Here is a 25,488-nt window from a genome sequence, read left to right as displayed (position 1 = left end):
CGTGTGCAGGTGACAGAGGTCGGACAGCGGCGGCTGAGCTTGGGTGCGGCAGGGCGCCATTCGCTGAGGTGGGACAGGCTGGTGGGGGGAGGCCCACAGGCCTGTGGGTGATTTGGGGGAAAGTCCTCGCAGGACCTGAGCTGACACGGAGAAGACAGACACGTTTCCTTCGGTTCATCGGCCTGCCTGCCGGAAGCTCGTAGAAACCCGACGCGGCCCGGTGCCGGGGCTGAGACCAGAGCGCCGCACTGGGCGTGTGGACGGGACAGGAAGGCAGAGTCCGGCCACGGAGGCCAGCCAGCTCGAGGGCTCTGTGGTGGTGCCCACCCAAGGGCTCGTTGGGGAGCGACAGGTCCACCAACTGGTGGGCAGAAATGCCCGGGGCGGCGCTGGGAAGGACAGGCTGGGGGAGCGAAGGAGGGACTGTGGGAAGCCTTGGAGGTAAGCAGACGAGGAGGGAGGCGATGCAGACGTGGGCTGAGGGCCACGGGGAGGAGGAAGGTCACACCCACAGAGTTGGGTGACCCGGGACAGTGGGCGGGCGGGCGGGAGCTCCCAGGGCTCTCGGGCTGTAGCCTGAGTGGCAGAGATGGGGGTGAGGTGGGGGGTGTGTGTGGCCGTTAGTAAGTTAGTAAGGAGGACAGTCCACTTACCCTATTAAAATCTAATGGACGCTCTTCGTTACTGGGCATGTCTTTACCATCTGGACACTCTTCTATACCATTCTCTCCCTTGGCATTTGTATAACATTCTTAATCATTTTGAATGGAGAAGGGAAAAGAGGGAGAGGGGGGGAAATTTCATTAAGACATGGTTATGAAACATACATTCCTGTGTCATTTTTTGCTGACAAGTCAGACCAGTTAGGTCCACCAGCCCTTCGGCGAGTTGGACTAGTCACTAAGAGCAGACACGGTCACCACTGGCCAGCCAGGTGTGCACGAGCAAACTGCTACGCCCATTTAAAAATTCTGATAAACAGTTTATCGAGGTTTTGAAAAATAGGCTGGCATAACACACACGCCTGTCATCCCACCGTGAGACACCCGTTCAGCAAATACTCGCACCTGTAATGTGACAGGCCCTGGGAACACAGGACGAAGACCAACAAGGCCAAGCTCTCAAGAGCGTATGGTGCGGGAAGGGAGCCCGACGCTATCCCGTGCGTGGTCACACGACAAACAAGCAGACAGGAGGAAGTGACAAGAGAGAGCAGCAGCCTTGTTTGCTCCCCCCAAGTCCACACCACGCTGAAGGACGCCGTTATGGTATCTGGACAACAGGGAAGGGAAAGGCGGCCAGTGGTTTGGGAAGGTACGTGGCCCCCAGAAGGGGATGGATCTGGAGGCTACGGTTAGAAGGAATCGGCAATCGTCGAGCTCAAAGCTTCTCAACGCTGGAGCTTTACGCAGAGTCTGCCCAGGCCCCACGTGAAACCCCGACTGAGCCGCGCGCTGGGCCAGGGTCCAGGCAGCAGCTTCGACAAGCCCCCCGGGTGGTTCTGACGCCCTCCTGTCTTTGTCTAGACCAGCCCCCGCACCCCTGCACAGACACAGTGCCGGCCTGACACAGACCCTGGCTTTGAGTCCCTGTGTCCAAGTCCCCTAATGCCCCCAACCGAGCACCCGTTTCCCGCCGCCTGCGGTCCAGCTACGGGGCGTTCAAAGGCATGGCGCGCTCCCCGTGCGTGAGACCAGGGACGACAGGGTCGGCGCTCCAGGACTGCTGTGCCCAAGGGACGGCCTTTCACCGAGGCCGCACCGGCCGCACCATGCTCCCCATGACCTCTAGCTCTCTCTGCTGTCTCAGGACCTCGAAGTTACCAGCTCGGGCTCTGGGACTAGACGGACGTCACAGCAGATCCCCCGTTCTGCCACACACCTGTGATGTGACACGGCAGATCACTGTCCCTCTTTTGAGCCCCAGCTCCCGCATCTCTGACATGGGGTCCCCCCTCGCCCTCACGCAGTCCTGTGCGAGGTAAAGAGACGACGCGCGTGCAGCCCCAAATGTGGCACCGGCACTCAGTGACACCTTCTACCGCTGCTATGAACCCAGACCCGGGCTTATTCATCCCTTCTGGGCAGTCACCGGACCAAGTTCTCGCAGTCCCCACGCCCCACCCAGTTCGTTACCACATGAACCAGGTGAGCGAGTGTATCAGGGAAGGGGACTAGTTCCTGGACCAGAAGACGCGCCCAGACAGCTGCATCCAACCCCACCGCGATCCTTCCTGTCCTGCTTTAGGAATTCTGTACGTCCAAAAGGAGTCTGTGCTGAGCGCGGACGACGTTCCTCACAATCCTCACGTGGACGGTCCCCACGTTCTAGGCTAGGACCACGCACCAGTCCCACGCCACGCGCGCCACTCCTCGTAAGTATCCCCTCGGGGAGGCACGATCTGCAGCCTCCTTTTACAAACGATGGAGACACAGAAGGCCTGGTCACGGCCCAAAGGTCTGGCAATGGAAGCACTGGAGTCCTGCTCCGTTTTGTCTCCCGAGCCCGTTTTATCTCCACGGTGTCCCCGCACGGCCTTCTCTGTTAAGACTAAATAATACCCACACTTACAATGAGCCTTCCAAACATCTCAACTCCAGTGCGGGAGAGCTCTAGAGACCCCCATCCGGGAAGATCTGTCAGGACAGAGTGTGCAGGGCCCTGGTGCTCCGGCTCCTTGCTTCTGGCCGACCCCGTCCCCCCACCGCACTCTCACACGGTTCCCCCTTGGCCGGGCCCCCCAGGCTATGCCGAATGCATCCAGCTCCCGCACCAGCCAGGGCTTCTCACGGGGCACCTCTCCCCGCAGGTAGCCCCAACTGTCACACGGCTCGTGTCCCTGCCCTCTCCAGTCTCTGCACAGACATCCCCGCAATCAGGAGAGCGGGAAGGAGGGCCGTCTGCCTCTGCGTTCCCAGTGCCCGGCACGAGGGCGCGTAAGACATGCTTGCCGCGTGGTCGCGCGTGTGAACACACGGCAAGGCCGGCAGGAGGCAGGGTGCGGGGCGTGGGCCTCCAGGCCAGACGGGCGCCCCCGCCGCAGGGCACCTGGTGCTGCCCTACTGTCGAAGGGCACGGCCCCCGCTCCTTCCCAGCGAGGCCGAAAGCTTCCAGGTCAGCCCCTTAGAGCAGCACACGCTCATCATCAATCATCAGCCACGCTGGAAGCTTCAGGGGCAGAGGGGAAGGCGGAGGCTGCCTGGTTTCCTGGCTGACCCGCTCCTGAGACCGCACGCCCCCGCCCCCGCCCCCACCCCCACAGGCGCCACCATCAGCACAAGGCAACTGTGCAGGGATTTAATGCAGTTGTGAGTGGGAGGTCGTTCAAAAGCCTGGTGAACGTTACTCATCCACTGAGAATTTCTGTATTTGCCACCTCACAATTAAAAAAGCATCACGCACTGACCATCGCTTACGGCACCTACCTGGGACTGTACTGGTCACCAAGGACCCACAGCTGAGAGTCGGGACGGACTCCTTACTAACACACGAAACTAGACTAAGGCTGTGCAGACGGCCCTTGACACACTAACAAAAGCACGAACTCAGTGTCTGAAAAATCACCCTAACCTCCCAGAGGGATTGGTCTTCCTAGACCCCTGGCCCTGCCTGCTGCCACATCCCTCTCTCCCTCTGGCACTTTCTGGGTGGTCCTCTCACTGCCCTACTCTGGGCACTCAGCCTCCCTTACCTGTATTCCTGTTAACTCATCTCTGACTTAACACTCACCCGGTGCAGCACGATGGACATACGCCAAGGCCAGATTTGTGCTCCCATCACCCCGGCGCCCCCCTGGGCACCGAGTACAGACAGCTACTACAGAGAACGAAGCTTCTGGACCACAGGAAGACAGCCTGGACGCAAGCCTGAGCTCGATGGCTAATATGCACGATTCGGACAAAGTACCAAACCTGAATCTTAGAGCTTCCTCATCTGAAAACTTCGGCTGACATCTCACAAGGCTATTGTGGGGCCTACGTATAAGAAAAGATTGAGAGCACCTGGTAAATAATAAAAGGGGACCTAGACATTAGCTAATGCTAAGGCAACAGGCCTTTAATAAATGCGGTTAGGTAAACAAAGATGCTAAAACTGAGGCCCTCGCCCTACACTTTGGGACCCAGCGAGCCTCTGGGAAGGAGGAAGGCGAGCTTTGGGGGAGGCGATTTGAGGCTCACAGAATAGAGAGAAGCAACCACCCCGCCTCCCGCCCGGGCGGAGAGGCGGAGCTGCAAAGGGAGGCCAGCGCAGGCGTTCTGAGCGCCGGAGTGCGCGAGGCCTGGTGGCCAGTGAGGGGTGTCACTGGCTCCACGTTCGTTACAAAACAACTGGAGACGTGACAGACCTGCGGACGTATAAATGCTAACAGACGGTTTACGTGCTCCTTCCAGCTCTAACAGGGGAGACCAGACGCTGCAGCCGACAGGAGCCCCCGAGACAGGAGCCCAGAGTCTGCCTCGCCCACCCCCTGGAGCGAGCCCATGGCCTTCACAGTCCTCACCTCGCCCCGGACTTCAGGTCAGGACTTTCTATAGCTTCTGGGCATGCTCACCCGAGAAGCCCACAGACCAAATGTGCTGCTGCCCCATGTCCCCCACCGCCAGCCCCCTCCAGCCCCACCCTGCTGCTCAGCCCTCACAGACTCACTTCAGCGAGCCCCGGCCTCCTCTCCGAAACCTCTCCTCGCCGCTCCCCCATCTACTCCCCCAGCAGCGCCTGAGGCCAGGCACTGACCCTGTCACTCGCAGACCCCTGCAGGAGCCTAGAGCCCCAGTCGGTACCTTCGGCTTTTCAACTGCTCCTCAATTCCCTCTCCGCTCTGCTGATAGAATGGTTTTAAAACACACACCTGGGGGCACCTGGGTGACTCACTCGGTTAAGTGGCAGACTCTCGGTTTCGGCTCAGGCCATGATCTCACAGTTTCGTGAGTTCAAGCCGCGCATCGGGCTCCGTGCTGACGGTGCGGAGCCTGCTTGGGTCTCTCTTTCTCTGCGTCCCTCCCCCCCTCTCTCAAAATTAATAAATCGAAAAAAAATTTTTTTAAATAGTAAAACACACCTCTGCCGAGATACCCTCCAATTCGCAATCTTTTAAACAACCTTCCCTTCCTGCAGGTTAAACCTGACCTAATTCGGCAGAGCTCCCAAACCTCCCGATGGGCTCCTTCCCTGTCTGCCTCTCCAGCCTCAGCTTACAACCCAGCTGGGCCCGATGGGTCCCTGTTCCCTCCACCTGCCAGAGATCCTCTTGCCCCAGCATAGGCGGTTCTCTTTCATGGGCTCTGCCCTTGCCCGGCTTCCCCATCTGGGCGTCTTCCTGAAGATCCCCCCATAGCTGATGATTTCTGCCCCACGATTCACTGGGATCCTGCCCAGATGCGGTCAAAGGTCGGTCCTGCTTTTAGGTATCCGAATGCCTTTCCCCACATCAGGCTAAGGGCAGGATGTAGTTCTCATCTCTGTGTCTCCAGTGTCTCACAAATGCTGGCTACACGAAAGCCTCTTGGTAAATGTTTTCTGGACTGATACTCATAGTGGAAGAATTGCTCGTAACGAATTAGAAATCTGAACGAAAGAATCAATGACCTACCTTCACACTCTGACGCAGGAAAAAGAGGAGAGTACAAGGCTTTTTCCCACCAAGTCTGTTTTTCTTGACTTCTATTCATTCCTTGAACATCAGTGTTCAATACAGGAAACTGCTGAGGTTAAACGAACACAGAAAAAAGTTTACAAGCTTTCAGGATAGAAGAGAAAATTCAAGCATTATTAACTATGAACTATAAATCCAGGATTTTTAAATGATGACTATTTTTTTTTTGAAGTAGGCTTCATGCGTCTGACTTCAGCTCAGGTCATGATCTTGCGGTCCGTGAGTTCGAGCCCCGCGTCGGGCTCTGTGCTGACAGCTCAGAGCCTGGAGCCTGTTTCAGATTCTGTGTCTCCCTCTCTCTGACCCTCCCCCGTTCATACTCTGTCTCTGTCTCTCTCTCTCTCTGTCTCTCTCTCTCTCTCAAAAATAAATAAATGTTAAATGTTAAAAAAAAAAAAAAAAAATTTAAAGTAGGCTTCAGGCCCAGCACAGAGCACAATGTGGAGCCTGAACTCACGACCCTGAGATCGAGACCTGAGCTGAGATCAAGAGTTGGATGCTTAACCGACTTGAGCCACCCAGACACCCCAAACTAACATTTGTTTTTGTGTTTTTAATACTATTCTAGACAAGGTGAATTTATTTATTTTAAATTTTTTTTTTCAACGTTTATCTATTTTTGGGACAGAGAGAGACAGAGCATGAACGGGGGAGGGGCAGAGAGAGAGGGAGACACAGAATCGGAAACAGGCTCCAGGCTCCGAGCCATCAGCCCAGAGCCCGATGCGGGGCTCGAACTCACGGACCGCGAGATCGTGACCTGGCTGAAGTCGGACGCTTAACCGACGGCGCCACCCAGGCGCCCCAATTTTAAAGATTCTATTTTTTTTTTTCAACGTTTATTTATTTTTGGGACAGAGAGAGACAGAGCATGAACGGGGGAGGGGCAGAGAGAGAGGGAGACACAGAATCAGAAACAGGCTCCAGGCTCTGAGCCATCAGCCCAGAGCCTGATGCGGGGCTCGAACTCACGGACCGAGAGATCGTGACCTGGCTGAAGTCGGACGCTTAACCGACTGCGCCACCCAGGCGCCCCTAAAGATTCTATTTTTAAGTAATCTCTACACCCATTGTGGGTCTTGAACCCAAGCGCCCCAACAAGGTGAATTTGAGAAGCCAAAGTGTTCGTAGCACATAAAAGAAGTTTTTCTTAAGAAGCATTTATATTGGAAGTGGAATGAAAATCTTTTTAGAGACACAACAAAAACTCTTACGAGGCAGAATATTCCCCATAAACATCCCCAGGTAAGACAAATTTCTGTATTTTGGAAATGCAGAGAAGTAACAGGGCGGTCCCAAGTCTCCACTGGTGTGCAGTGCTCTGGAGAAAAGGGAGGACCCTCTTCTTCACGCGCGCGGGCAGGAGGGAGTCGAAGACGACGCGGGACAGAAACGGTACAGGCAGAGTTACCAACCTAAATGTCTTTGTAACTAAAGCATCTGCTTTGCTGAGACCAGAGGACGGTGAAACTAAATCCAAATAAAGGACTGTGAATATTGCACGTGTCTTTACTGTTTTAGAGAATGTTTTGTTATTGTTATGTGTTCAAGGTTGAAACCTGAGCTATTTTAGCAACCAATGACCATCAATCCTAACAGGATTCTGTTACTCTTTTACATATAAGTTGTTTTATGGGTCTAAGACTTTTTGATTCAATAATGGATTTTTTATTATTTACCCAACGGGAAACACCGCCAAGTCTCATTTTTCGCTTAACCTCGCGGAAACACTCTTAAATGAGAAACTGAAGAACCCAGCGAGGCCAGCGAACCTTCACTAAGTTCTCCCCCAGCTTACTCCAACGCTAGCGGTCAGTACGACTACTTACTAGGCAGAACTCACAGGGGTAGCCTCACGCACATGAAGCCAGCAATAGCCAAGGTCTACAGCGTTCAAGATAATTAACTGTATCCAGCACATTACTTCACAGAACCCTAAGATCTTTCTGGAAGGGCCTTGCCTTCGCTCCAAGGCACACCTACTCTATGCCAGATGGCAGCTCAGTGCTACCTGGGAGCAACACAGTCGCCCTCAACCCCAGAGCACCACTGAAAGCAGACGGATTTGGAGGCAACAAGTTCCTACCTGCAAAAGAAAATGTCCCAGGCAGCGGTGGAGGGATCGGTGTTGACTCACGCAAGGGCAGCTGTATGGCTCACCGTGAAACCCTGTCTCGAGACCGCGGGGGCGGGGGCCAGGTTAAGAAAGGCAGAAAGAACTCATCGCGGACGGCGGGAGGCAGCTGGAGAGCGAGCCGGAGGGGCCGGCACGAATGGAGAGGCGGCTGGACTAGACAGGCAGTGAGCTTCTTAGGGGCAGGGCCCATGTCTCACGGATCTGTGCACCTCCGGGCACAAGGCACACTCAAAGCAGACACTCGATGCCTGCTGGCCTGAAGAAAAGGCGCCACCTGCATGCAGGTCCCTGATCATCTGGTGTGCCATCCTCTGCCTCCCCACTCCGCCCCCCTCTCAGGCTGAAACCACTGTTAAAGTCACCCCAGTTTCTGCTATGCTTTTAGGATGTTTTCGGCCTCCTCCCCTGAATGTCAATCAAAGGCACAGACTTCTTTGTGCCGTTCCATGCTACACCGAACACACATCCGATGAACCTGCACTATCTTACGACCTCTTTCCACTCCGCTATCTACAGCTTCTGGGTTGGTCAGCAAAGATGACCACGCTTTGCATAAATAACGTCCACTGTATGCACGGATTCAACTTCTGGTTGGCGGAGAACGGACGAAGGGAAAGTAGGCGAGAACACAGCTGGGACGGGCCGGGCGCCTCTGCCGCAGCTCCGCTCTGCCTCTCCCCCAGACGGCTTCTCATCTGCAAGCCTGTCTTCAAATCACACCTTGGCTGAGAGCCGGCCCCGAGCACCTACTTTTTGGCAAGTCCTCCAGGCACCCCGACATGCCCTCTCCCTGGCGCAGGCACACCAGTGAACACTATAATCAGTCACATGCTGTCGGTGAATGTCACCGGCAAGGGCAGGGCTCCGTGCGTGTCCCCAGCACCCAGCCCGGCTCCTGGACAGAGTGGGCTCCCGAGAAATATTCAATGAATGAAGGAAACAGTGCAAAAACAGAGAAGACATGTATTTGGGCCAGAAAGCCTGACCAGAAACGTTTCTGGCACCAGATGGGACACTCAAATTCCACTCTTTAGGAGCCGGAAGCTGGGTAGAGGCCCCACCCAGAACTCTCACTGAGCTCCTGGGTCTGGGAGAACAAAGGTGACTGGTGGTCCTGAGGCTACTCCGGGAAGAGTACTGTGGCCCCCCAGCCACAGTCAGCCCTCAGGTGTCCGGGTCACGAGAGGAAAGGAAAGCGAATATAAACGGAGGGACGCGGAGTGTGCACAGAGAACGGGTTCTCCTTTACTGACAGCAAGTGGCAGGCAGCAGGAACCACTCGGGCTCTGTCCCGGACACTGGGGTCAGTGGCACACGTGGGCCGGGTACCATGCCCCGAGGGCCAAGGACGCCCCCCCCCCCCCCCCCCCCCCCCCCGTTCATCAGAGCCTCTGACCGCCAGGCGTCCTCTCCTGGCCGGACCACAAACTCCTGGAGACGGCTCGACCCTCTGCTGTTTCTCCGCGCTGCAAAGAGCACGGCACCAAGTTGGCGACCGAGTAAACAACAAGGAGAACATTTACGCCACAAACTTAGGCATAAACGGACACCCAAGGCACGCTCCGCTGCTCCTCACCTCCGTCCTGTACTTGAGAAGCCACGAACTAACTGCTGGCAGGTGCCCTACGCACGCGAGAAACTCCAAGCCTTTTCACCTTTGCTTGCGCTGTCCGTTCTGCCCCGAGCACCCTGCTCCTTTCCCTTCTGCCCTGGGACACTCAGGGGTGTTCAGATAGCCTCTGGGACCCTCGCTGCCGGGAGGGCTCTGCTCTGGGCTCCCACGGCATCCTGTGCTCACCTCCGCCACACCACCTACCGTGTGACCTACAATTACATTCGCTCAAATGCCCTAAAAGATAAGGAACCGGCTACGTAAATCACAGCACATCTGTCCACACACTGGAACCGAAAAGGAAAGGCGATTATAATAAAATACCATTTCTGTGAAAAGAAAAAAAGAAAGAAAAAATCTATGCGAATGTGTATTTGCTTCTACGTGCCTAAATATCCTGGAAGGACGTACCAGAACACATGCTCATGGCTGCTGGGGAGGGACCTGTTCACTGTGTGTATCCACCCTCCTGTACCTTCGGAGTTTGAGCCCTATGACTAAAGTGCCTATTTCAATTAAAATAATTCGCTTGCAAACTGGTCTTCGTAACAAGACTGAATTCTTCAAGGGCAAGGATGATGTCCTGTTCGTCCAGAACATCTACCTTAGCGATAAGCAGGTAACAGGTATTCAAAACGTGTTTGCTGAAACTGACTGAACTGAACTTTTGAAAAGAATCCACGCTCCTGGGCACCAATGCTATTAGAATTTCTACATTTTAACTTTTTTGTTTTATTTTGTCATTTCCAAGGAAACTCTGCACCCAACCCAAGGGGCTTGAACTCACCATCACCACCCCGAGATCAAAAGTCGATGCTCTGCCACTGAACAAGCCAGGTACCCCTAGAATTCCTACACGTTAGTCCACCCGCTCTGAAAAGGTGGCCTTTCAACAGTGACCTTTACAACGGGGCTCCCAGACTGCCCCCTCTCGGGAAAGGGGGGAAGACGACCCTCGTAGGGACTCCCCTAGACTGACCAGGCAGTATGACGGTGGAAAGGTATACACTCTGCTCCAAGCCTGGCCCCGTGCTGTCCTGTCAGACCGTCTCCCAACCTCCCCATACCTCAGATCAATCTATGATGGGAGCTCTGACCCCACTCTACACCCCAGCACCTCTGCCCAGAGGCCGGGCCGAGAGCCACGGCTGCAGGGAGACCAGCAGACAACCCCGCAAGGCCCTCTGAGGACTTTACTAGAGGCCTTCCAAGACAACCCAGAATGCTGATAACACGTAAATCCATCAACATACTAGAAAGCGAAGGAATATGGCAGTGGTATGATGTAGAATCTCGCTTCTTCCCTCTTTTTCTTTCTTCCCAATCTGGAACCAGGTGAAATACAAAGTACATAAAGGAAAATTCGAGGATAAAAAGAGGGGCAATAAACAGACAGATAAAGGCTAACAACATTATTGGTTTTCTTTCTTGGCAGCTCGGATTTCAACGTTTCAATGGGATTCAGTTCACACCTACAGGTCTCTGGGCAAGCCAACCAGAGCAGTGACTCTCTGTGGGGCTTCCTCCCATCACGAGCACCCGCGTCCCACGTAGGCACTGACCCCGCAAGGGAGGAAGGCAGAGTCTATATCCGTAAGGAGCTTATAACCTAACAAGAAAAAGTACATACGTGACTCACGAAAAATGGGAAATGTGGGGCACCTGGGTGGCTCAGTCGGTTAACTGTCCAACTCGGGGTCAGGTCACGATCTCGTGGCTCGGGAGCTCGAGCCCCGCGCTGGGCTCCGTGCTGACAGCCCAGAGCCTGGAGCCTGCCTCCGATTCTGTCTTCTCTTGCTCTGCCCCTCCCCTGCTCACACTCTGTCTCTGTCTCTCAAAAATAAGCAAGCATTAAAAAAAAAAGAAACAAAAAAAAAGGAAAATGCAATAGAGAAAGAGGCACAGGGTGCATGAGAAGTAAGAGAAGGGAGAAATTACTTCCGATGCTGGTGGGGGTGGAGAAGGAGAGAGGGAAGGAATCAGGGAGCCGGTCAAAAGGCGGTGGGGTCTGGAGAGCCTCTTGGTACAGGGGGGTACAGTTAGGATTTAGACACAGGAGAGGTGGGTGGAGCGGGCACGGGGACAGATGGCAGGTAGGACATCTAGTGGCTCTCTGGCCACTCGAGGCAGGACTTGTAAACACCTCCAACTATCTTTTTAATAAGCTGCTCCGGGAAAAAGGCCAGGCACGGCCAAATAACGGCTGGGAAACAGGCAGATCACTGTGCTTTGTTGTGAAACAGGTTATTACCTCAAGTGTGATTTCTAGCGCACTCAATTGAACCTCGAACCACTTCTCGGGAACAAAGGGGATCGTGACTCCCATTCACAAAACTACTACTAATGAACCTCGTCTGACAGACTCAACACGCAATCCACACAGCTCGAGGAGTATGTGCTTGGGACAAAGCGAGGAACGTCATCGTGGTTCTGCGGAAGCCCTTCTGCCACATCTGGACCGTGGGCTAGTTTTCACCCGTACCACAATCCACGCGAGAGCACTCGACATAGACGTGGTTTATTTTACGTGTGAAACTAAGTTTCAAACCGATCAGCCTCTCGGAGGCCCTCGGGCGGGCTCGCTCGCTCGCTACTTAATTAAAGAAACCGTCCGCTTCGGCTTCCAAAGAGCAAAGGGCCTTCTGCGGAGTTCGGAGCCACTTCCCGATCCTTCACCTTCCCAGTCTGGAACGCTTGAGGATGAGGTTCTGCCCGACGCACGGTACGTGCAGATCAAGACAACACTCGAGAAGCTCCTATCCTGTGATTTAAAAATGTCTTTCCTCTGCAGAAGACGTCTCCTGTCTGGCTCAAATTTATAAACATCAAATCCACTTTAAGTCCTTATGTAAAGTCATGAGAACGTACGTTTTAAGACATTTAAGCTGATTTCCCAATAACTGAACCCTATCTATCCTTCACCGCCCGATACGGCTGTCCTTACATTCAAGTCCAATGCACAGCTTTCATCACGTACCAACACACGCACACACCTACCTCTTCCAGCTGTCCCGAAGAAACTGGATTATCTTCATAAGCAGGAAACTGACAACCTGCTTTGCAACTGCAAAAATTATTAATTTCTTCCTCGCATTGTGCCATTATTTTACAATTTGCTTCTGAGCTTTCTAAAGCAATTTCCGGAGACTCATTCATGCTACACTCCAGACACTGATTCCGCTTCCCCGCTGGCAGAATCCCGGCTGATTCCTCCTGAGAATCCAGTGACGTCTGAGCGCTCTTTTCCATGCCAGACTTTTTTAACCTGGGAAGGAACTTTCCAGACTCGAGCTCTGATTTTCCATAGTAATGGCCTTCTTTCTCCGCATCTTCTTCCAGCGGCTGGAGATCTGCCTGTGGATCTTCAAACGCATCGGCTTGAGAAGGAATGGGAATATTTGCTTCCTCTTTCTCAGATTCAAATTCCGACTCGCTTCCTCCTCCTGGGGACAGCTCGGACGCAGAAATGGGGCGGAAGTGAGTCCTCGGAGAGATCCGAATAGCCCTGTACTGTGTTCTGTCGACGCCACATATCCTGGGGTGAAAAACTTCGCCGTCCGAATCAGAGCACAGGATGGATTTCGGCTTAAAACTGGGGCTGAAAGAGGCAATCCCTTCGGGTTCGAATGAACACTCCACGTGAAGGACTTGTGAGAACGGATTGCTTAAGTCAAAGGAAGAGAAGGAATATTCAAGCCCAGGATCCTCAACCTGAAAGTTACCACAAGCTCCTAGTAAGTCTTCATGGAAGATAAAAGAAAATCCCTTATTTAATCCATTTTCCCCACTCCTCGGCGGATCGTTCTGCTCAAACGACACGAAGGGTTTCCACAACTGCCTGTGACCGGGAGCGAAACTGTTTCCCGGGGTCATGAAGACATCCGTACCTGCTATGGTCACCACGTCAGAGGCCGCGCACTGCAGCAGGCTTCCTTTCGTGGGACCGGGCGGGACGACCGCCCACTCCCCGTCACTGCTGAAGGTCTTGAGTTCTCCGTAAACTCCTCCGAGAATGAAGGTGTTCTCTTTGTCCTGGGCCACGTCCCAAGGTTTCGAGGGCGTCGTGTAGTCGCCACCGTCCACCTTCGACAGCTCCCCGGACGCGAAAGCTCTCTTCTCCGGGCTCTCCTTCTGGCCCTCCCACAGACGGTACTCCGACCTCTGCACGGCCTTGCTGGGCTCCCGGAGGGTCTCCGCCTCGGCCTCGGCGTCCAGGCAGCAGCAGTAGTTGTTGACATCTGTCGGGAACAACTCCTCGTCCGTTCGCTCCACGTCCGCCGTAGCGACAGAACCCCCGTCTGCCATCTGTGTCCAAATGTCTTTAATGACCCCTGAGCTGTAACCGCCTCCACGTGGACCGCTCTCGCCACAGCCTCGCGCAGTTTCCAAGGTCTTGGGTTCCGTCTTTTGTTCCAGCTGAATACCGCAGACGGATTCTAGCTTCGATGTTTGTTTGAAGACTAAGGTGGGAATTTCTCCCAACGTTCTACTGTTTTGCTGGCAAGTTTCGTCTTGCAGGAAATCTAGGAGCTCTTCATCTACATAATTTGATGAGACTCTAGGAACCACATAATTCATATCTTCTGCGTTAAACTGCGTGGACTCTTCAAACTGAATATTTAACGTCTCGTTGTCCGAACGCGTCTCTTCCGAATGGGACCATGGGCTACAAGTTCTCGTTGAGAGATTAGAACAGTGTTCGTTTTCTTCAAAGGCACTATTTTTGGTCCATATTAGCAATCTAGACTGTGTTTTCCCAAGCATATTAGCACTAGAATCTGTATTTTCATTCCCCAAGTTGAGTGTTTCAAAAGAAAACGGTAAAACAGAATTACTGCATTGCACTTCAAACACTGAAAAACAAGAGTTTATACCAGATCCTTCATTAATATCTGAAAAGAGCTCCTGATTGCCAGCAAGCAAATGTGGATTGAGCGCCGTGCTGTCCAAGATCGGGGAGAGTCTGATTGGAGAATCCCCCCCAAAACTCTCCCCGTCGGCATCGCCCGAGCTGGAAGAACAGCACTCCCAGAACTGAGCCAGATTGCCGAGGTCTTGCAGGAATAAGCCCTCGGCGCCCACGGAGCTGGTAGAATCTGTCCATATTGCACGTTCCCCTTGCAACTCCATTCCATCTAACACTATGCAACATTCTGCCTCAAAATCGGTTTTCTCTTTGCTTTTTTGTCGAATCATATTCAAAATCCGACTTTCTCCTTGCGTGGTTTCTGAGGCACCAGGATCCAACATGGATTGATCAATGTCCACTTCATAGAAGTGTGTTAATTCTGACAGATGAATACCATCCAGATATTTGTTGTCCTCCGGGAGAGGACAGAACGAGGTCCCAGTGAGGTCAACATCCTCATTGATGACCGCAGGCATTTCTACAAAATGACCATCAATGAAAGTACCTGCTGCGAGGTATGTTTTATGCATATTATTGTTGCTGATACAAAGACCGTGCACGGACTCTGACAACTCGTCCACCGCCTCCGACGGCAGGTCGCTCGCATCCGGTCTGTTTCGGTAGGTGGTCTCTAGTTTGCTTTTCCTGCTCAGAGGAACGAAATACTCGGCAATCGGCTCCGTGTACCACAGCGGCTCCTCCTTGTACTCCCTGTCGTTTCTGCTCTCCAGGGACAGGTCTCTTCCTTCGGCGCTCCCGGGGTCTCTCCTCCCCGGGTCCTTCAGGGGCCTCTTCCCGCGCCGGCACAGCGGCTTGACGGAGCCGCCGCCACCACCGCTGCCGCTGCTGCTGCTGCCGGCGGCGTGGACGGCCCGCTCGGCCTTGTCGCCGGGCTTCAGCGACAGCCTGCCCGGCCCGTTCCGCCCTTTCTTGTTCCGAACTTCTCGCGTCTTGTGTCGGACTTTCACGCACTTCACGGAGGCTTTTAGTTCTCCCCGAGGACCGCTCGAACTTGAGCCCGCTTCACTCGAGCCGGAGGACCACGAGCGAGGGCGAATCCGTCCCTCAGGTTTGTGTCGGACCTGCTTTTTGTACAGGGCGGGCTTCTCTTCCGTGGCGCCGTGCCCGAACCTGTCCTCCTTCTCGCTTCTGCTCTTGCTCTGGGCTCTCTCGTGTGCAGTGGTGCCCGCCTCGCGGCTTCTCTCCTTGCTCGCTTCGCCTTCGCTGTTGCAGTCTTTGGGGGAGGACGTGTCTGTGCTGGCGGGGGGCGCCGTGGACGACGAGGAAGAGCTGGAGTAAGAACAGACTTTAGACCTGTTCCACACGGTCATGATCTCCTGCAGGCAGACTGGCTTCTCGGACAGCGGTGGGAACGCTTCGTAGTACCTGAAACACAGAGGGAAGGCTTCAAGGCGGGCACTCAGACGTACGAGACACAGCAGGCGACATCGCCTCCCGTTTTAACAGCCACCACTGACATCACCCACGAACCATGAACTTTAAAGCCAAAAACGAGCGACACAGCGAAACACGCCTTACGTTTAGTCCCGTGTCTTGAGCAACTTTTTGTTCAGCACGGACACGAGCCCTCGAAGGATACTTAGAATATAGGGAAGAGGACGGTTTTCGTCCTTCAGGTCTTAACTGAGAAGTCACAAAGGACAAATACAATGCAGTGGCAAGCAAGTCATCTCTTGGTAAGAAATAGCTGCATCTGAGTCTCCGCTCACGTGACTTACTATGTTGGTGACTTGAAGCTCGTTATCTGCGGTCCGTCCCGTCCGCATTCTCAGCCGTACAAGGGCGGCCACGGGACTTCTCTCCCGAGGCCCTTTGGAGCACGGGGAGGGGAGGAATTTGAAAGCTGGAGCGCACGAGCTCTGAAGCCACGCTCCCCGACTGGGAACCTTGACGCTGCCCTGACTAGCTGTGTGACCTCAGGCATGTGACAGAACCTCTCCGCGGCCTAGGAAACACACGTAATACTTTTATCTGCCTCACAGAGCTGTGAGGAGCAAAGGAATTAATGTATGAGAGGAGCGGGAATATTATGGGACTGTTGTCACCGTTATATTTTCTCAGGAGCCATGCCTGGCATTAAGTCAGACACGGCACGGATGAGGAAGGGTACTCGGGTGTTCGGGCAAGAGGATGCTGGTGCGGCCCAGAACCATTAGGAAAAGCGGACCACAGCAGAGCCCTGACGTTCCAGAAACGTCGCAGTCTGGGGAGTACCCCTTGTGAGGCACAGGAACCTGTGTGCACACGAAACCCGAGGAGGCCAGCGACTACTGGAAATGCAGGGTAGGTAGAGCCACGGAGCCTGCTTCTACAGGGCCTGAAATCAAGGAAGACGACTTTCCAATCCGCCAAGAAGCCGGCAGTCCCGGCAAATCTCAGAGCAAGACGGACTGCCAAAGCAAGAATGCAGAGTCGGGCTGCCTACCAAGGGCACCATGCTCTGGAGGCAACAGTCAAGGTCACATGTGAGGTGACAAAAGGCCATGTTTTCGAAGGGCCTACGTTTGATTCTCCTTTCCAGTCTCTACCAGAGCTGTCTAGTGGGAACACATCGTGAACCTCACAGAGAATTTTTAACCCCCTAGGAGTCACATTAAAAGTGCAAGAAAACACAGGTGAAAGGGAATCCAATGATGTAGTTTACTTAACCAAATATATCCACAACATCATCCTTGCAACATATAATTGATATTTTGAAATATTAATGTAATATTTTACATTCCTTTTTATACCAAATTTGGAATCTCGTGAGAGTTCTATATTTACAGCACACCTCAATTTGAAGTGGCCACATTTCAAGTGCTAAACATCCACACGTGACTTACGGCGGCCACACTGGACAGCAAGCACCTGTCCACATCAACCAATAAAAGCTATTTTCACCTGAAGTTCTACAAGTTCGTAAGATTCAAATAAACTGTACAATAAGCAAGTTCTGCTTATAAAGCAGCTGATTTTACCGGCCATCTACAAACAAAGGACTCAGAGCACCTTCAGGAAACAAGCTTGACAAGGTCAATGACTCGCCCACACTTCTTTGTACGCAGCCGTGGAACCCCGCTTTCCCTGCGTGCAGAACAAGGGCGAGCCCACTTTCTCACAGCCGTCTCCGGGGACTGGTGTGACAGCACACTGGGTGCACAGTAACAACCGTGTTTCATTCGCTCACCCAGTTCCCAAATCCTTGTCAGTACGTATGACAAGGACAGGACCATCTCATTCACCTCTGAATCCTCAGTGTCACACACACAGTAAGTGCTCAACACATGTTTCCTGGATTATAAAATGGGAGACTGAATACAAGACAACGAACAAAACCGGTAAAGCACACAGCAGTTATTAGTCGGATTTTTAACCATGCACATTTTGTTAATGAATACAATCTTACATACATTTCCACTTGATCCTTTGCTGTAGGGGATAATTCTGCCTCTGGAGAGGGAGACCCCTCTAACTTTTTGTGAATCTTCTCTTCTGTTATGAAACAAAAATTCAGAAAGATTGGTCTTATATCTAGTTAACAAATGATCTTTTTTTTTTTTTTTAAGTTTCTCAAGGAACTTTAGTCGGAAATCATACAGGCTTAGTGGCTTGAAAAGAACTCTATACCCATTTGCCTTCTTATTCAATAAAGATCTACTTCTTAACAGCACCAGAGGGAATTCTCTAGCTTCACCATACTGATGGGGGGCTGAGGGGTGAGAGCTGTTCGCCTCATCACTGACACAGGGCTCTAGAGGCACCTGACTGACAGACTGACGTCCCCTATTAATTACAGCAGAAGGAGAGAGACCATCTGTTTAATTCCAGAAATTATTTTCTCGCTAAATTCCCCACTCATGGACTTTGTACTGACTCCTCTCAACCGATACGAATCTGTTAAGAAAATCCATTGCGATCAGCTCTCTCACAACATCTCTGAGCAAGGGCTGTGTTTCAATAAAACTGAAGCAAAGGGCTATACTCTCAGCTTAGCTCATGCTACCTACTGCCTTAGGTTAAAAACAAACAAACTGTGCCCTTAGAAGGAAGGCTCAAGGGTCACTGGGCAGCAAAATGGCCACGAAGAGGGCAAGAAAAACAAAGACCCTTAACTTTAACACATAGCTTTCACTCCAAGGGCTTGCAGAAAAGTTGGCCCAAGAAGCCGTGAGGATTCACGAGTCGAAAAGACTTTAACGAGCTTCAAAGACTGCCCTTCCAAAAAACCTCCAAGAGTCAAGGCAGAAATTCCTGTCAAATCTGAAATAATCACTGTCAACACCCTCGGAGGCCTTGATGTCAACGGGCAGATATTCACGGGGGACAAGGATGGGAAGGAGGAAATATCGCTCCCGATCCCGATCCCTGGATTTATGTGAACGTGACACCAAACATCCCTCCATCGTGAGGGCGCCCGTGGATTAAGTGACTCCGCTGAGAGCAGGGACCTATCGACAAGGGACCGCTAAGGGCGACCCAGAAGCCACTAAGAGCTGAAGACACAGCATGATGCTGCCATGGAGACACACTGAACACACAGACTTTCTTCTTCTTGTCTGTCTCTGGCCGATCCTAGGGTGTCCTCAACCATCTCCCTTGGTGCCCGCGGCCCTGGTGCGAACGGCCCGCTGTGTGCAGGGCGCAAACAGCCTACTGTGTGCAGGCCCTCCAGGGGCTACGCTCACCTTGCTTGCTCTGCAGGTCTTTCAGTCTGGAGCAGAGCTCCTCCACCAGAGTCTCGATGCCAGAGCTCTGCGCGAGAACAAAACACACGTTAGTTTACTGCCAGGTGTATACAAACTCAGGTGTCTGCACACCCTTGCTTTCACATACAGGTCTTGCAAATCTTCCACGTTCCAAATGAAATGCGTTATCAATACGTAAACAACACAAGAGTTGAAAAGCTACAGGTTTGCTGATCCAATTTAGTACACATATTTTACTAGTAAAGTACGTTCAACGGCACCTGCTGATAAAATGTGAAAGTATGAATGTACCGCCCAGAATGGCTGGTCTTCCCAGGGGTATGGCATGTCACCCACGGTGCAGCCTACGGACCTAAACACTCATCGTACGGCCAACGGTCACCATCAAAAACAATATTCGGTATCTGCGTGAGGAAATCTCGTACCGGACTCGGTACAAAGGGGGAAAAAAGTCACAAACATCGCGTGCAGCTCCTCTGGGAGCTCATGGTCTAGAGAGAACAAGGCAATTGTGTTCTTTTCTCCAGTGAACACTGACGACTGAAGCAAGAAAGCACTCAGAGCCACGGCCCTGAGCGAGTGTGAGAGCTTTGTCTTCTCTTAAAGGTCACGAGCAGGGCACGGAAGAGCCTGAAACTGGGAGGGTAACAAGAAGAGCCAAAGCTCCCGGAGGGACAGATGCTGGAAACACGCACAAACAAATAATCGTTGGCTACGAAGACTTTGAAACTTGAAAGTTTTTCTATTTCTCACAGGAAGAAAGAAAAGTCCTTCACAGAGTACGAAAAGGGATGACGAATTTCCGAGGACCTTTACTCAGTGGTCGAAGGTCCTATTTAAACCGGAACGGAGTCTCTCTCCGGTGGGCGCGATCCGGACAGGTGCACGGGACTCCGCTCCACCCGCCGCCCTCGTGGGGCCTTGAGGGGCTAAAAATAGAACTGTTCCCCATTCACTGAACTCAAAATGACTCAGCACAAGTATTACAGACATCCTAAACAAGAAACCACACAGTTCCAGTCTGAACAGCAGGAAACAGCGCAGTGAAAATGGTTAATTGTAGACGCTGCCAGTTACACTCTACCCCTGACATACACAGCTTTTAGTAGGGACGCAGGACAGAGGGCGGCAGGCGATGGGCCACGGAAGGGCTGTCCCTCCCTTAAAAACACCCCTAAGACCCGTGGCAAATGTTAGTCACAAACACTGCTCTGACCACATAATTCCATCAGGAAGACTCTGCTTACCATAACGTTCAAGGTGTGATGAATAGGGCTGTTTTAGTCCATTTCCTCCAGACCACGAACCTAACACCGGTGTCAGCTGACCCGCTGCTCGCTGCACGCTGTTCTCTACAGCGAGCCTATGTCACTGTGTTTCTAAACCTAGCGCCAGTCTCCAGTGCCGAGGGCCGAGCCTCTCGGGATCACCATTCAACTTCGCTCAGGTCCCTGCGACGGCCGGCCATTTAAGATTCTACACGGAACGATCATCCTCACTAGTGACTACACAGTATTTCTTTTTTACGCTTTGTTTTGGAAATTACCTCCACACATCTGTGAGGTTTACTCGCTCTGGACGGTAAGGCAGCTTGAAGTATACGCATCTGCTCTCCTAGCCACGTGGGAACGAAACGGGGAGCTTACTCCCGAACGCGGCTACGAGCACGCTCCACCCCCCAGGCTCTGTCCTCTTTCCCCGACTACTGCAGCATCCTACTTAGGTGAAAAACCATCATCAGATCGTTGGGCTAGGCCTGAAAACTGAGGAACAGAAAGGGCCACCAAAAGCAGCCTCGTCCCCGGTCGTCTCCCGGCAGGTACTGTTCAGTGTTCACCTGGAGCCGGTGGCGAGAAATTCTGCGTACTTTCCCAATTAGGATATAAGCCGTTAGATGTTTTACGAGTACACCACGTCCACGAGGGCACTCAAGAGTACTTGAGAGCCTGTGGTGTCCGAAGAAATAAAGTAAACGAGACCGGTTTTAGTGACGGCTGTAAGGGAGAACACGCTGTAGGTGCACAAGATGCTCCCGTTCCCGCCGAGCTCACACACTGCTGTTCCTAACTGCACTGCCTACAGGTACGGCCCAGGACCCCAGGAGCGTGTTTGAAAGGGCCCCCCCGCACAGCAAGAGCAGCTAAAATTCAAGGACCGGAACTCCAAATCTGGAAGCTGGTGATGCACACGTGGGGACTGGCAAGTTTCTAAATGCACGACCATTCACTGCTTTATCACTGGCTCAGCCAACGGTCATGAGCAGGGTCGGTCGTGAGCACACCTGGGCTGGGCGTGACCCACGGACAGGCAGGACTCTGTCCTCTAGGGGTTTACACTGTAGTAACGCCTACTTCTCAGAAGAAACGGGCTCCCACGTCCCACCGGCCTGGGTCTGAATTCGCACCCCACCACACGTGCACCGGGAAGCAGGGCCCGAGTGCTGCTTTACCCGTGACCCTGAGACCACACTTTCCCCCTCAAAAGGCTCGAGGCCCAACGAGGATGACGTACATGTGAGGCCCCATCGGAATGCCCGTCACATCAGTCATCGAAACGTCGATGCCACTTCTAGATTCTGTTGATGTTTTTCATTTTCCAGAATGTCCCTATTGGATTCCCAATTTCTAAAATGCCTTTAAATTCTGCTCTGGGGGCACCTGGGTGGCTCAGTAGGTTAACTGTCCGACTTCGGCTCAGATCGTGATCTCACGATTCATGAGCCTGAGCCCCGCATCGGGCTCTGTGCTGACAGTTCGCGGCCTAGAGCCTGCTTCCGATTCTGCGTCTCCCTCTCTCTCTCCGTCCCTCCTCTGCTTGTGCTCTCTCAAAAATAAATAAACATTAATACATAAATAAATTTTGCTCTGATTGGAGTTTGAGGTTGGAGGAGTAAGAAAGGTAATTAACCTGACCCAGAGAACCCCAAGTCCTCTAGATTCTGCCCGGGCAGGGGGCCGCCACATGGCCATGCCCTCTCACAGAAGCTCGGGGTAAAGCTAAAGGCCCGGGCTTTCCATGGAGACCCAGCCTCGGTCAGACTCTGCAGCTACTGTCCCGCTGCTTCCGGCAAATTCTCTCGTTGGTTCCCATCTTCAGGACGTCTCCGCCCTCTCCACGCCAGCCATCCTCCTCATCACCAACATAAAGGAAACACAGTCAATCACACACACTCCCCCACCCCGTTCTCTCTCCTCTCCACGTCCAGAGGTTTCTGTCGCCATTCTAACCAACTCAAAGGTTCACCTTTTATGGACAGATGGTTTGAACTGGGAATTTCCTAACTGCTGGACAGACACTCCCACCCCAGGCCTGCGGTCACTAACCAATGACACTCGGGGACCTCGAGCTGCCCGGTCCGCTCACGGTGATGTGAGAGTCAAAACGGGTCTGGGTTTGAACACCATCCCAGGGCTCGCCCCGTGACGCTCCCTAAATCGTTCACCCACCACAGACTCGCTTTCCACACCCGGAAAATGGTGTGGAAAATTCCGCGGGGGATTTCCTCCGCTCCACCTTCCAACCCTTGTGCTGAGCTTTTTCGTTTGTACTATCACATTCAGAACGTGAGGAGGTCATCCAGTCCCCTGAATGTCTCTTCCTCATCCTCAAGGCTGCGGCAGCTGGACGGCGATTCGGACAATTCGCCGGCTTTCATTCACTCCTGCGTCTCCATTAAGGTATCTCATACCCTCCCTCCCGGGAGCCCGGTGTCCCCTCCTGCCTCCATCCCCACCAGGATGGAAAAGTGTAGCACTCTGTGCCCCCGGGAACCGTGTCTGCAGGCACGCAGCCCCAGCACCGGCCCCACCCACGGTGGGGCGCCAGCCAGGGCCCCCCACCCCTACCCTCTTGGAATGCTAACTCCTGGGCCCCCTGCACGTACAGACCTACGCTGGCCGTGCGGCCGTCACAGCCAGCCTCCCCGCCGAGAGGCCCGACAAGCGAGGAGAGCAGCCTGGATCTTCCGGTCCCAGGGCCACTGGACTGCAGCAGCGTGAGACCCCACACAAGACCAGCCACGGAAGAACCTCCCAGCCGAGCCCTGGCTCACCCACACGACTGGGAGCAAGCCAGACGGCTAGTGTAAGTCACCCAGCTGTGGGGTATTTTGTCATGCGGAAGCAACCCAGGTACAGACGGCCTGACACTCCTCTGCTCAGACCCACCCTGCATGGGCACGGAGCTCTTTTACAATTTTTCAGATCTCGGGTTTTAATTTCTAAAGCAGAGTTGGAAGATTCGTAGGAGGAAACCCAACTAGGTACCGAGGCAGGATTACTGGTGACGATTCACTGTGAAGGACCACTTTCATTTTAAAAACCTTTTTAAAATTTAGAACTAAGTTAACGTTAAGCCAGTAAACAAAAGAGCACCAGGGGAGACAAGGGAGAACGCACACCAGCGTTCACGAGCTCACGCCTTGGGCAGCCAGGGAAGTCAGAGGAACAGGTGAGGCGGTCGGGCATAGCGCAACAGGAAGTGGTGGGTGAGGCGTGGGCTGTGCGGAACCAACATCCCTGGCCTACGGCCGAAGATTTAAAAAACGTTAAAAACCCAAACAAATGAAAAGCTGTTTCTGCCACGGCACCTGCATGAGGGCTGTGATTCCCGCCCTCGACCACAGAAAGAGCTACAAAAATGTACCCGCTGGCTACCTCCAGCTCTCACGTACATATGCTCTCTAGAATACGATGTGAGAGAAGAGACACAGCCACTGGATAAATATCGTCACATACCCGGGAGGACAAGATCTCCATCTTCTTAGAACGACGGGCAAAAGACAGTTATTTGTCACAGAAAGTAGAGGATGTCAGCCTCTGTCGTAAGTAACGATCAAATAGATTAATCAAGCCTTAGAAAAAAGTTAACTGTGCTCTGTATCGTCTTTAGCGGGGCAATGGGACGCCAGGAGTGCGTGGGACGCCGGGTGCGTCAGGCGCGCCGTCCCGTGTAAACGCCAGACAAGTCATTGGACTTCTCTGGGCCCCCATCTCACTGTCTACAAAGAAAGAACGCTTCAGCTGGAGCAAAGCTCTTCAACCCTCCTGTTCCATCGCCACACCTCGTTTGTTTAGGCAGACCCTATGTGTAGAAAAATGTTCTGTTGCTTACTTTACTTTGGAAACGGCAGTTTCTTTTCCCTTCAGACACCCACACTCCTCCGGTAGGTAGCAACTAGACTTCCTGAAGGAGATTCAGGCACAGAGGCTTGCTGGGCTCTGGGTCAAATGTTCGGATACACTATTCCTCACACCTCACGGTTCAATTAACAAGAGTAGCCCAGTTCCTCAACACAGAATTTAACAGTTATCTTTAATCTAGAAAGCACGATCTCTTAAAGAAGCCAAGAGTGGGCACATAAGGAAAGAATGCACGTAACAACAGGTTAGTGTATCTTTCTGGTTAGTCCCGTAGCTTTCACCAAATAAAAGCCCGTGATGGTAAAACAGTTAAAACACCCTGACTCTAATCCAGCAATCCGACATCCACATATCAACTCCAGAAAAGCCCTGTGTGCACAAGGATGTGCGTGCAGAGTGCTCCCCGGACGACCTCTAGAAAAGCCCTGTGTGTGCACGAGGGCACACGTATGCAGAGTGCTCCCCGGACAAGCCTTGCGTGTGCACAAGGACACGTGTACAGAGTGCTCCCTACTGTACTCTTTATTAACAGTCAAAAATGGGACAGAATCGAAAGGTCCGTTGCCAGAAGAATAAACAGCTATATGGTCTCACAATGGGCAACTGTTTAGCAGTGAAAAGGAGTTAATCGCATTATCAAACACAGACAAAACTTCAAAAATGTTGACTAAAAGAAGTTGCAAAATATGTGCAGTGTGGTTCCGCTCACATAAAGTTAACATGTGAAAGTCTCCCACTGGTGTGCTCCCGAAGCAGTGTTTAGTGAAAGTATACAGATATGCACGGGAAGGCCAAGTCCACGTTCAGGACAGCGGGAGCACCTGAGAGAGACAGACAAACGCGCCATCGGGAAAGAGCGCAGCGGGGGGAGGGGGGCTTTGCTTGTAAGAACTTACTTCTGAAGCCAGGCACACGGCTATTCAATGCTCCGATTTCTCTGTACCTTCCCCCGTCTGCCTCTGCACCCTCGCGCACTCGGTCCTTTTTACGTCCCACGCCACAGCACCTCACGTGCCTCTGTTTTGCCCTTTCACTCTTTCTCCTACCCTTACTTCTTGACATTTAAAAGTCAGGAATTTCCTGCAGAAACCACAATTTCCCACCTTTCCTAAAGCGAGCTCAGAAGTTCTGGCCCCATCAGGACCACATCTGCCACGGCGGCAACCAGCTAGTGCGGGGCTGGGCCGGTGCCCCACAGGCCTCACCGCACCTTACTGTCTTCCTTATGCAGCTTCCCACCTGGCCCCAGAGACAGGGGCGCGCCAGGTCTGGGCGAGATACACACACAAGCCAACAGTCTATTGTCCAGCCTCCTCCAGAACCACCC

At 52.9% G+C, this 25,488-nt stretch overlaps 1 protein-coding gene across 10 annotated transcripts in view; it reads right to left on the bottom strand.

Annotated features, from left to right (window-relative positions):
• KIAA0232 (KIAA0232 ortholog) overlaps positions 1–25,488 on the bottom strand; it is a 99,707-nt gene that overhangs the window by 15,715 nt on the left and 58,504 nt on the right. For 4 of the 10 annotated variants that reach the window (XM_030314256.1, XM_030314255.1, XM_030314254.2 and 1 more), the window contains 5 exons: positions 19,000–19,066; positions 17,725–17,806; positions 12,400–15,697; positions 5,591–5,702; positions 654–751 (listed from right to left, as the gene is read on the bottom strand). In XM_030314256.1, the coding sequence (XP_030170116.1) occupies positions 654–751; positions 5,591–5,702; positions 12,400–15,697; positions 17,725–17,806; positions 19,000–19,066 (3,657 nt within the window). Of the gene's footprint in view, positions 1–653; positions 752–5,590; positions 5,703–5,836; positions 5,844–11,249; positions 12,208–12,399; positions 15,698–17,724; positions 17,807–18,999; positions 19,067–25,488 lie in introns of those variants that run through there. The other 6 variants (XR_003968515.1, XM_030314259.1, XM_030314262.2 and 3 more) reach the window with 4 other exon arrangements.

This window comes from Lynx canadensis, chromosome B1, assembly GCF_007474595.2.
Source record: "Lynx canadensis isolate LIC74 chromosome B1, mLynCan4.pri.v2, whole genome shotgun sequence".
Taxonomy (NCBI): Eukaryota; Metazoa; Chordata; class Mammalia; order Carnivora; family Felidae; genus Lynx; species Lynx canadensis.
This window is presented reverse-complemented; position numbering and strand designations above follow the sequence as displayed.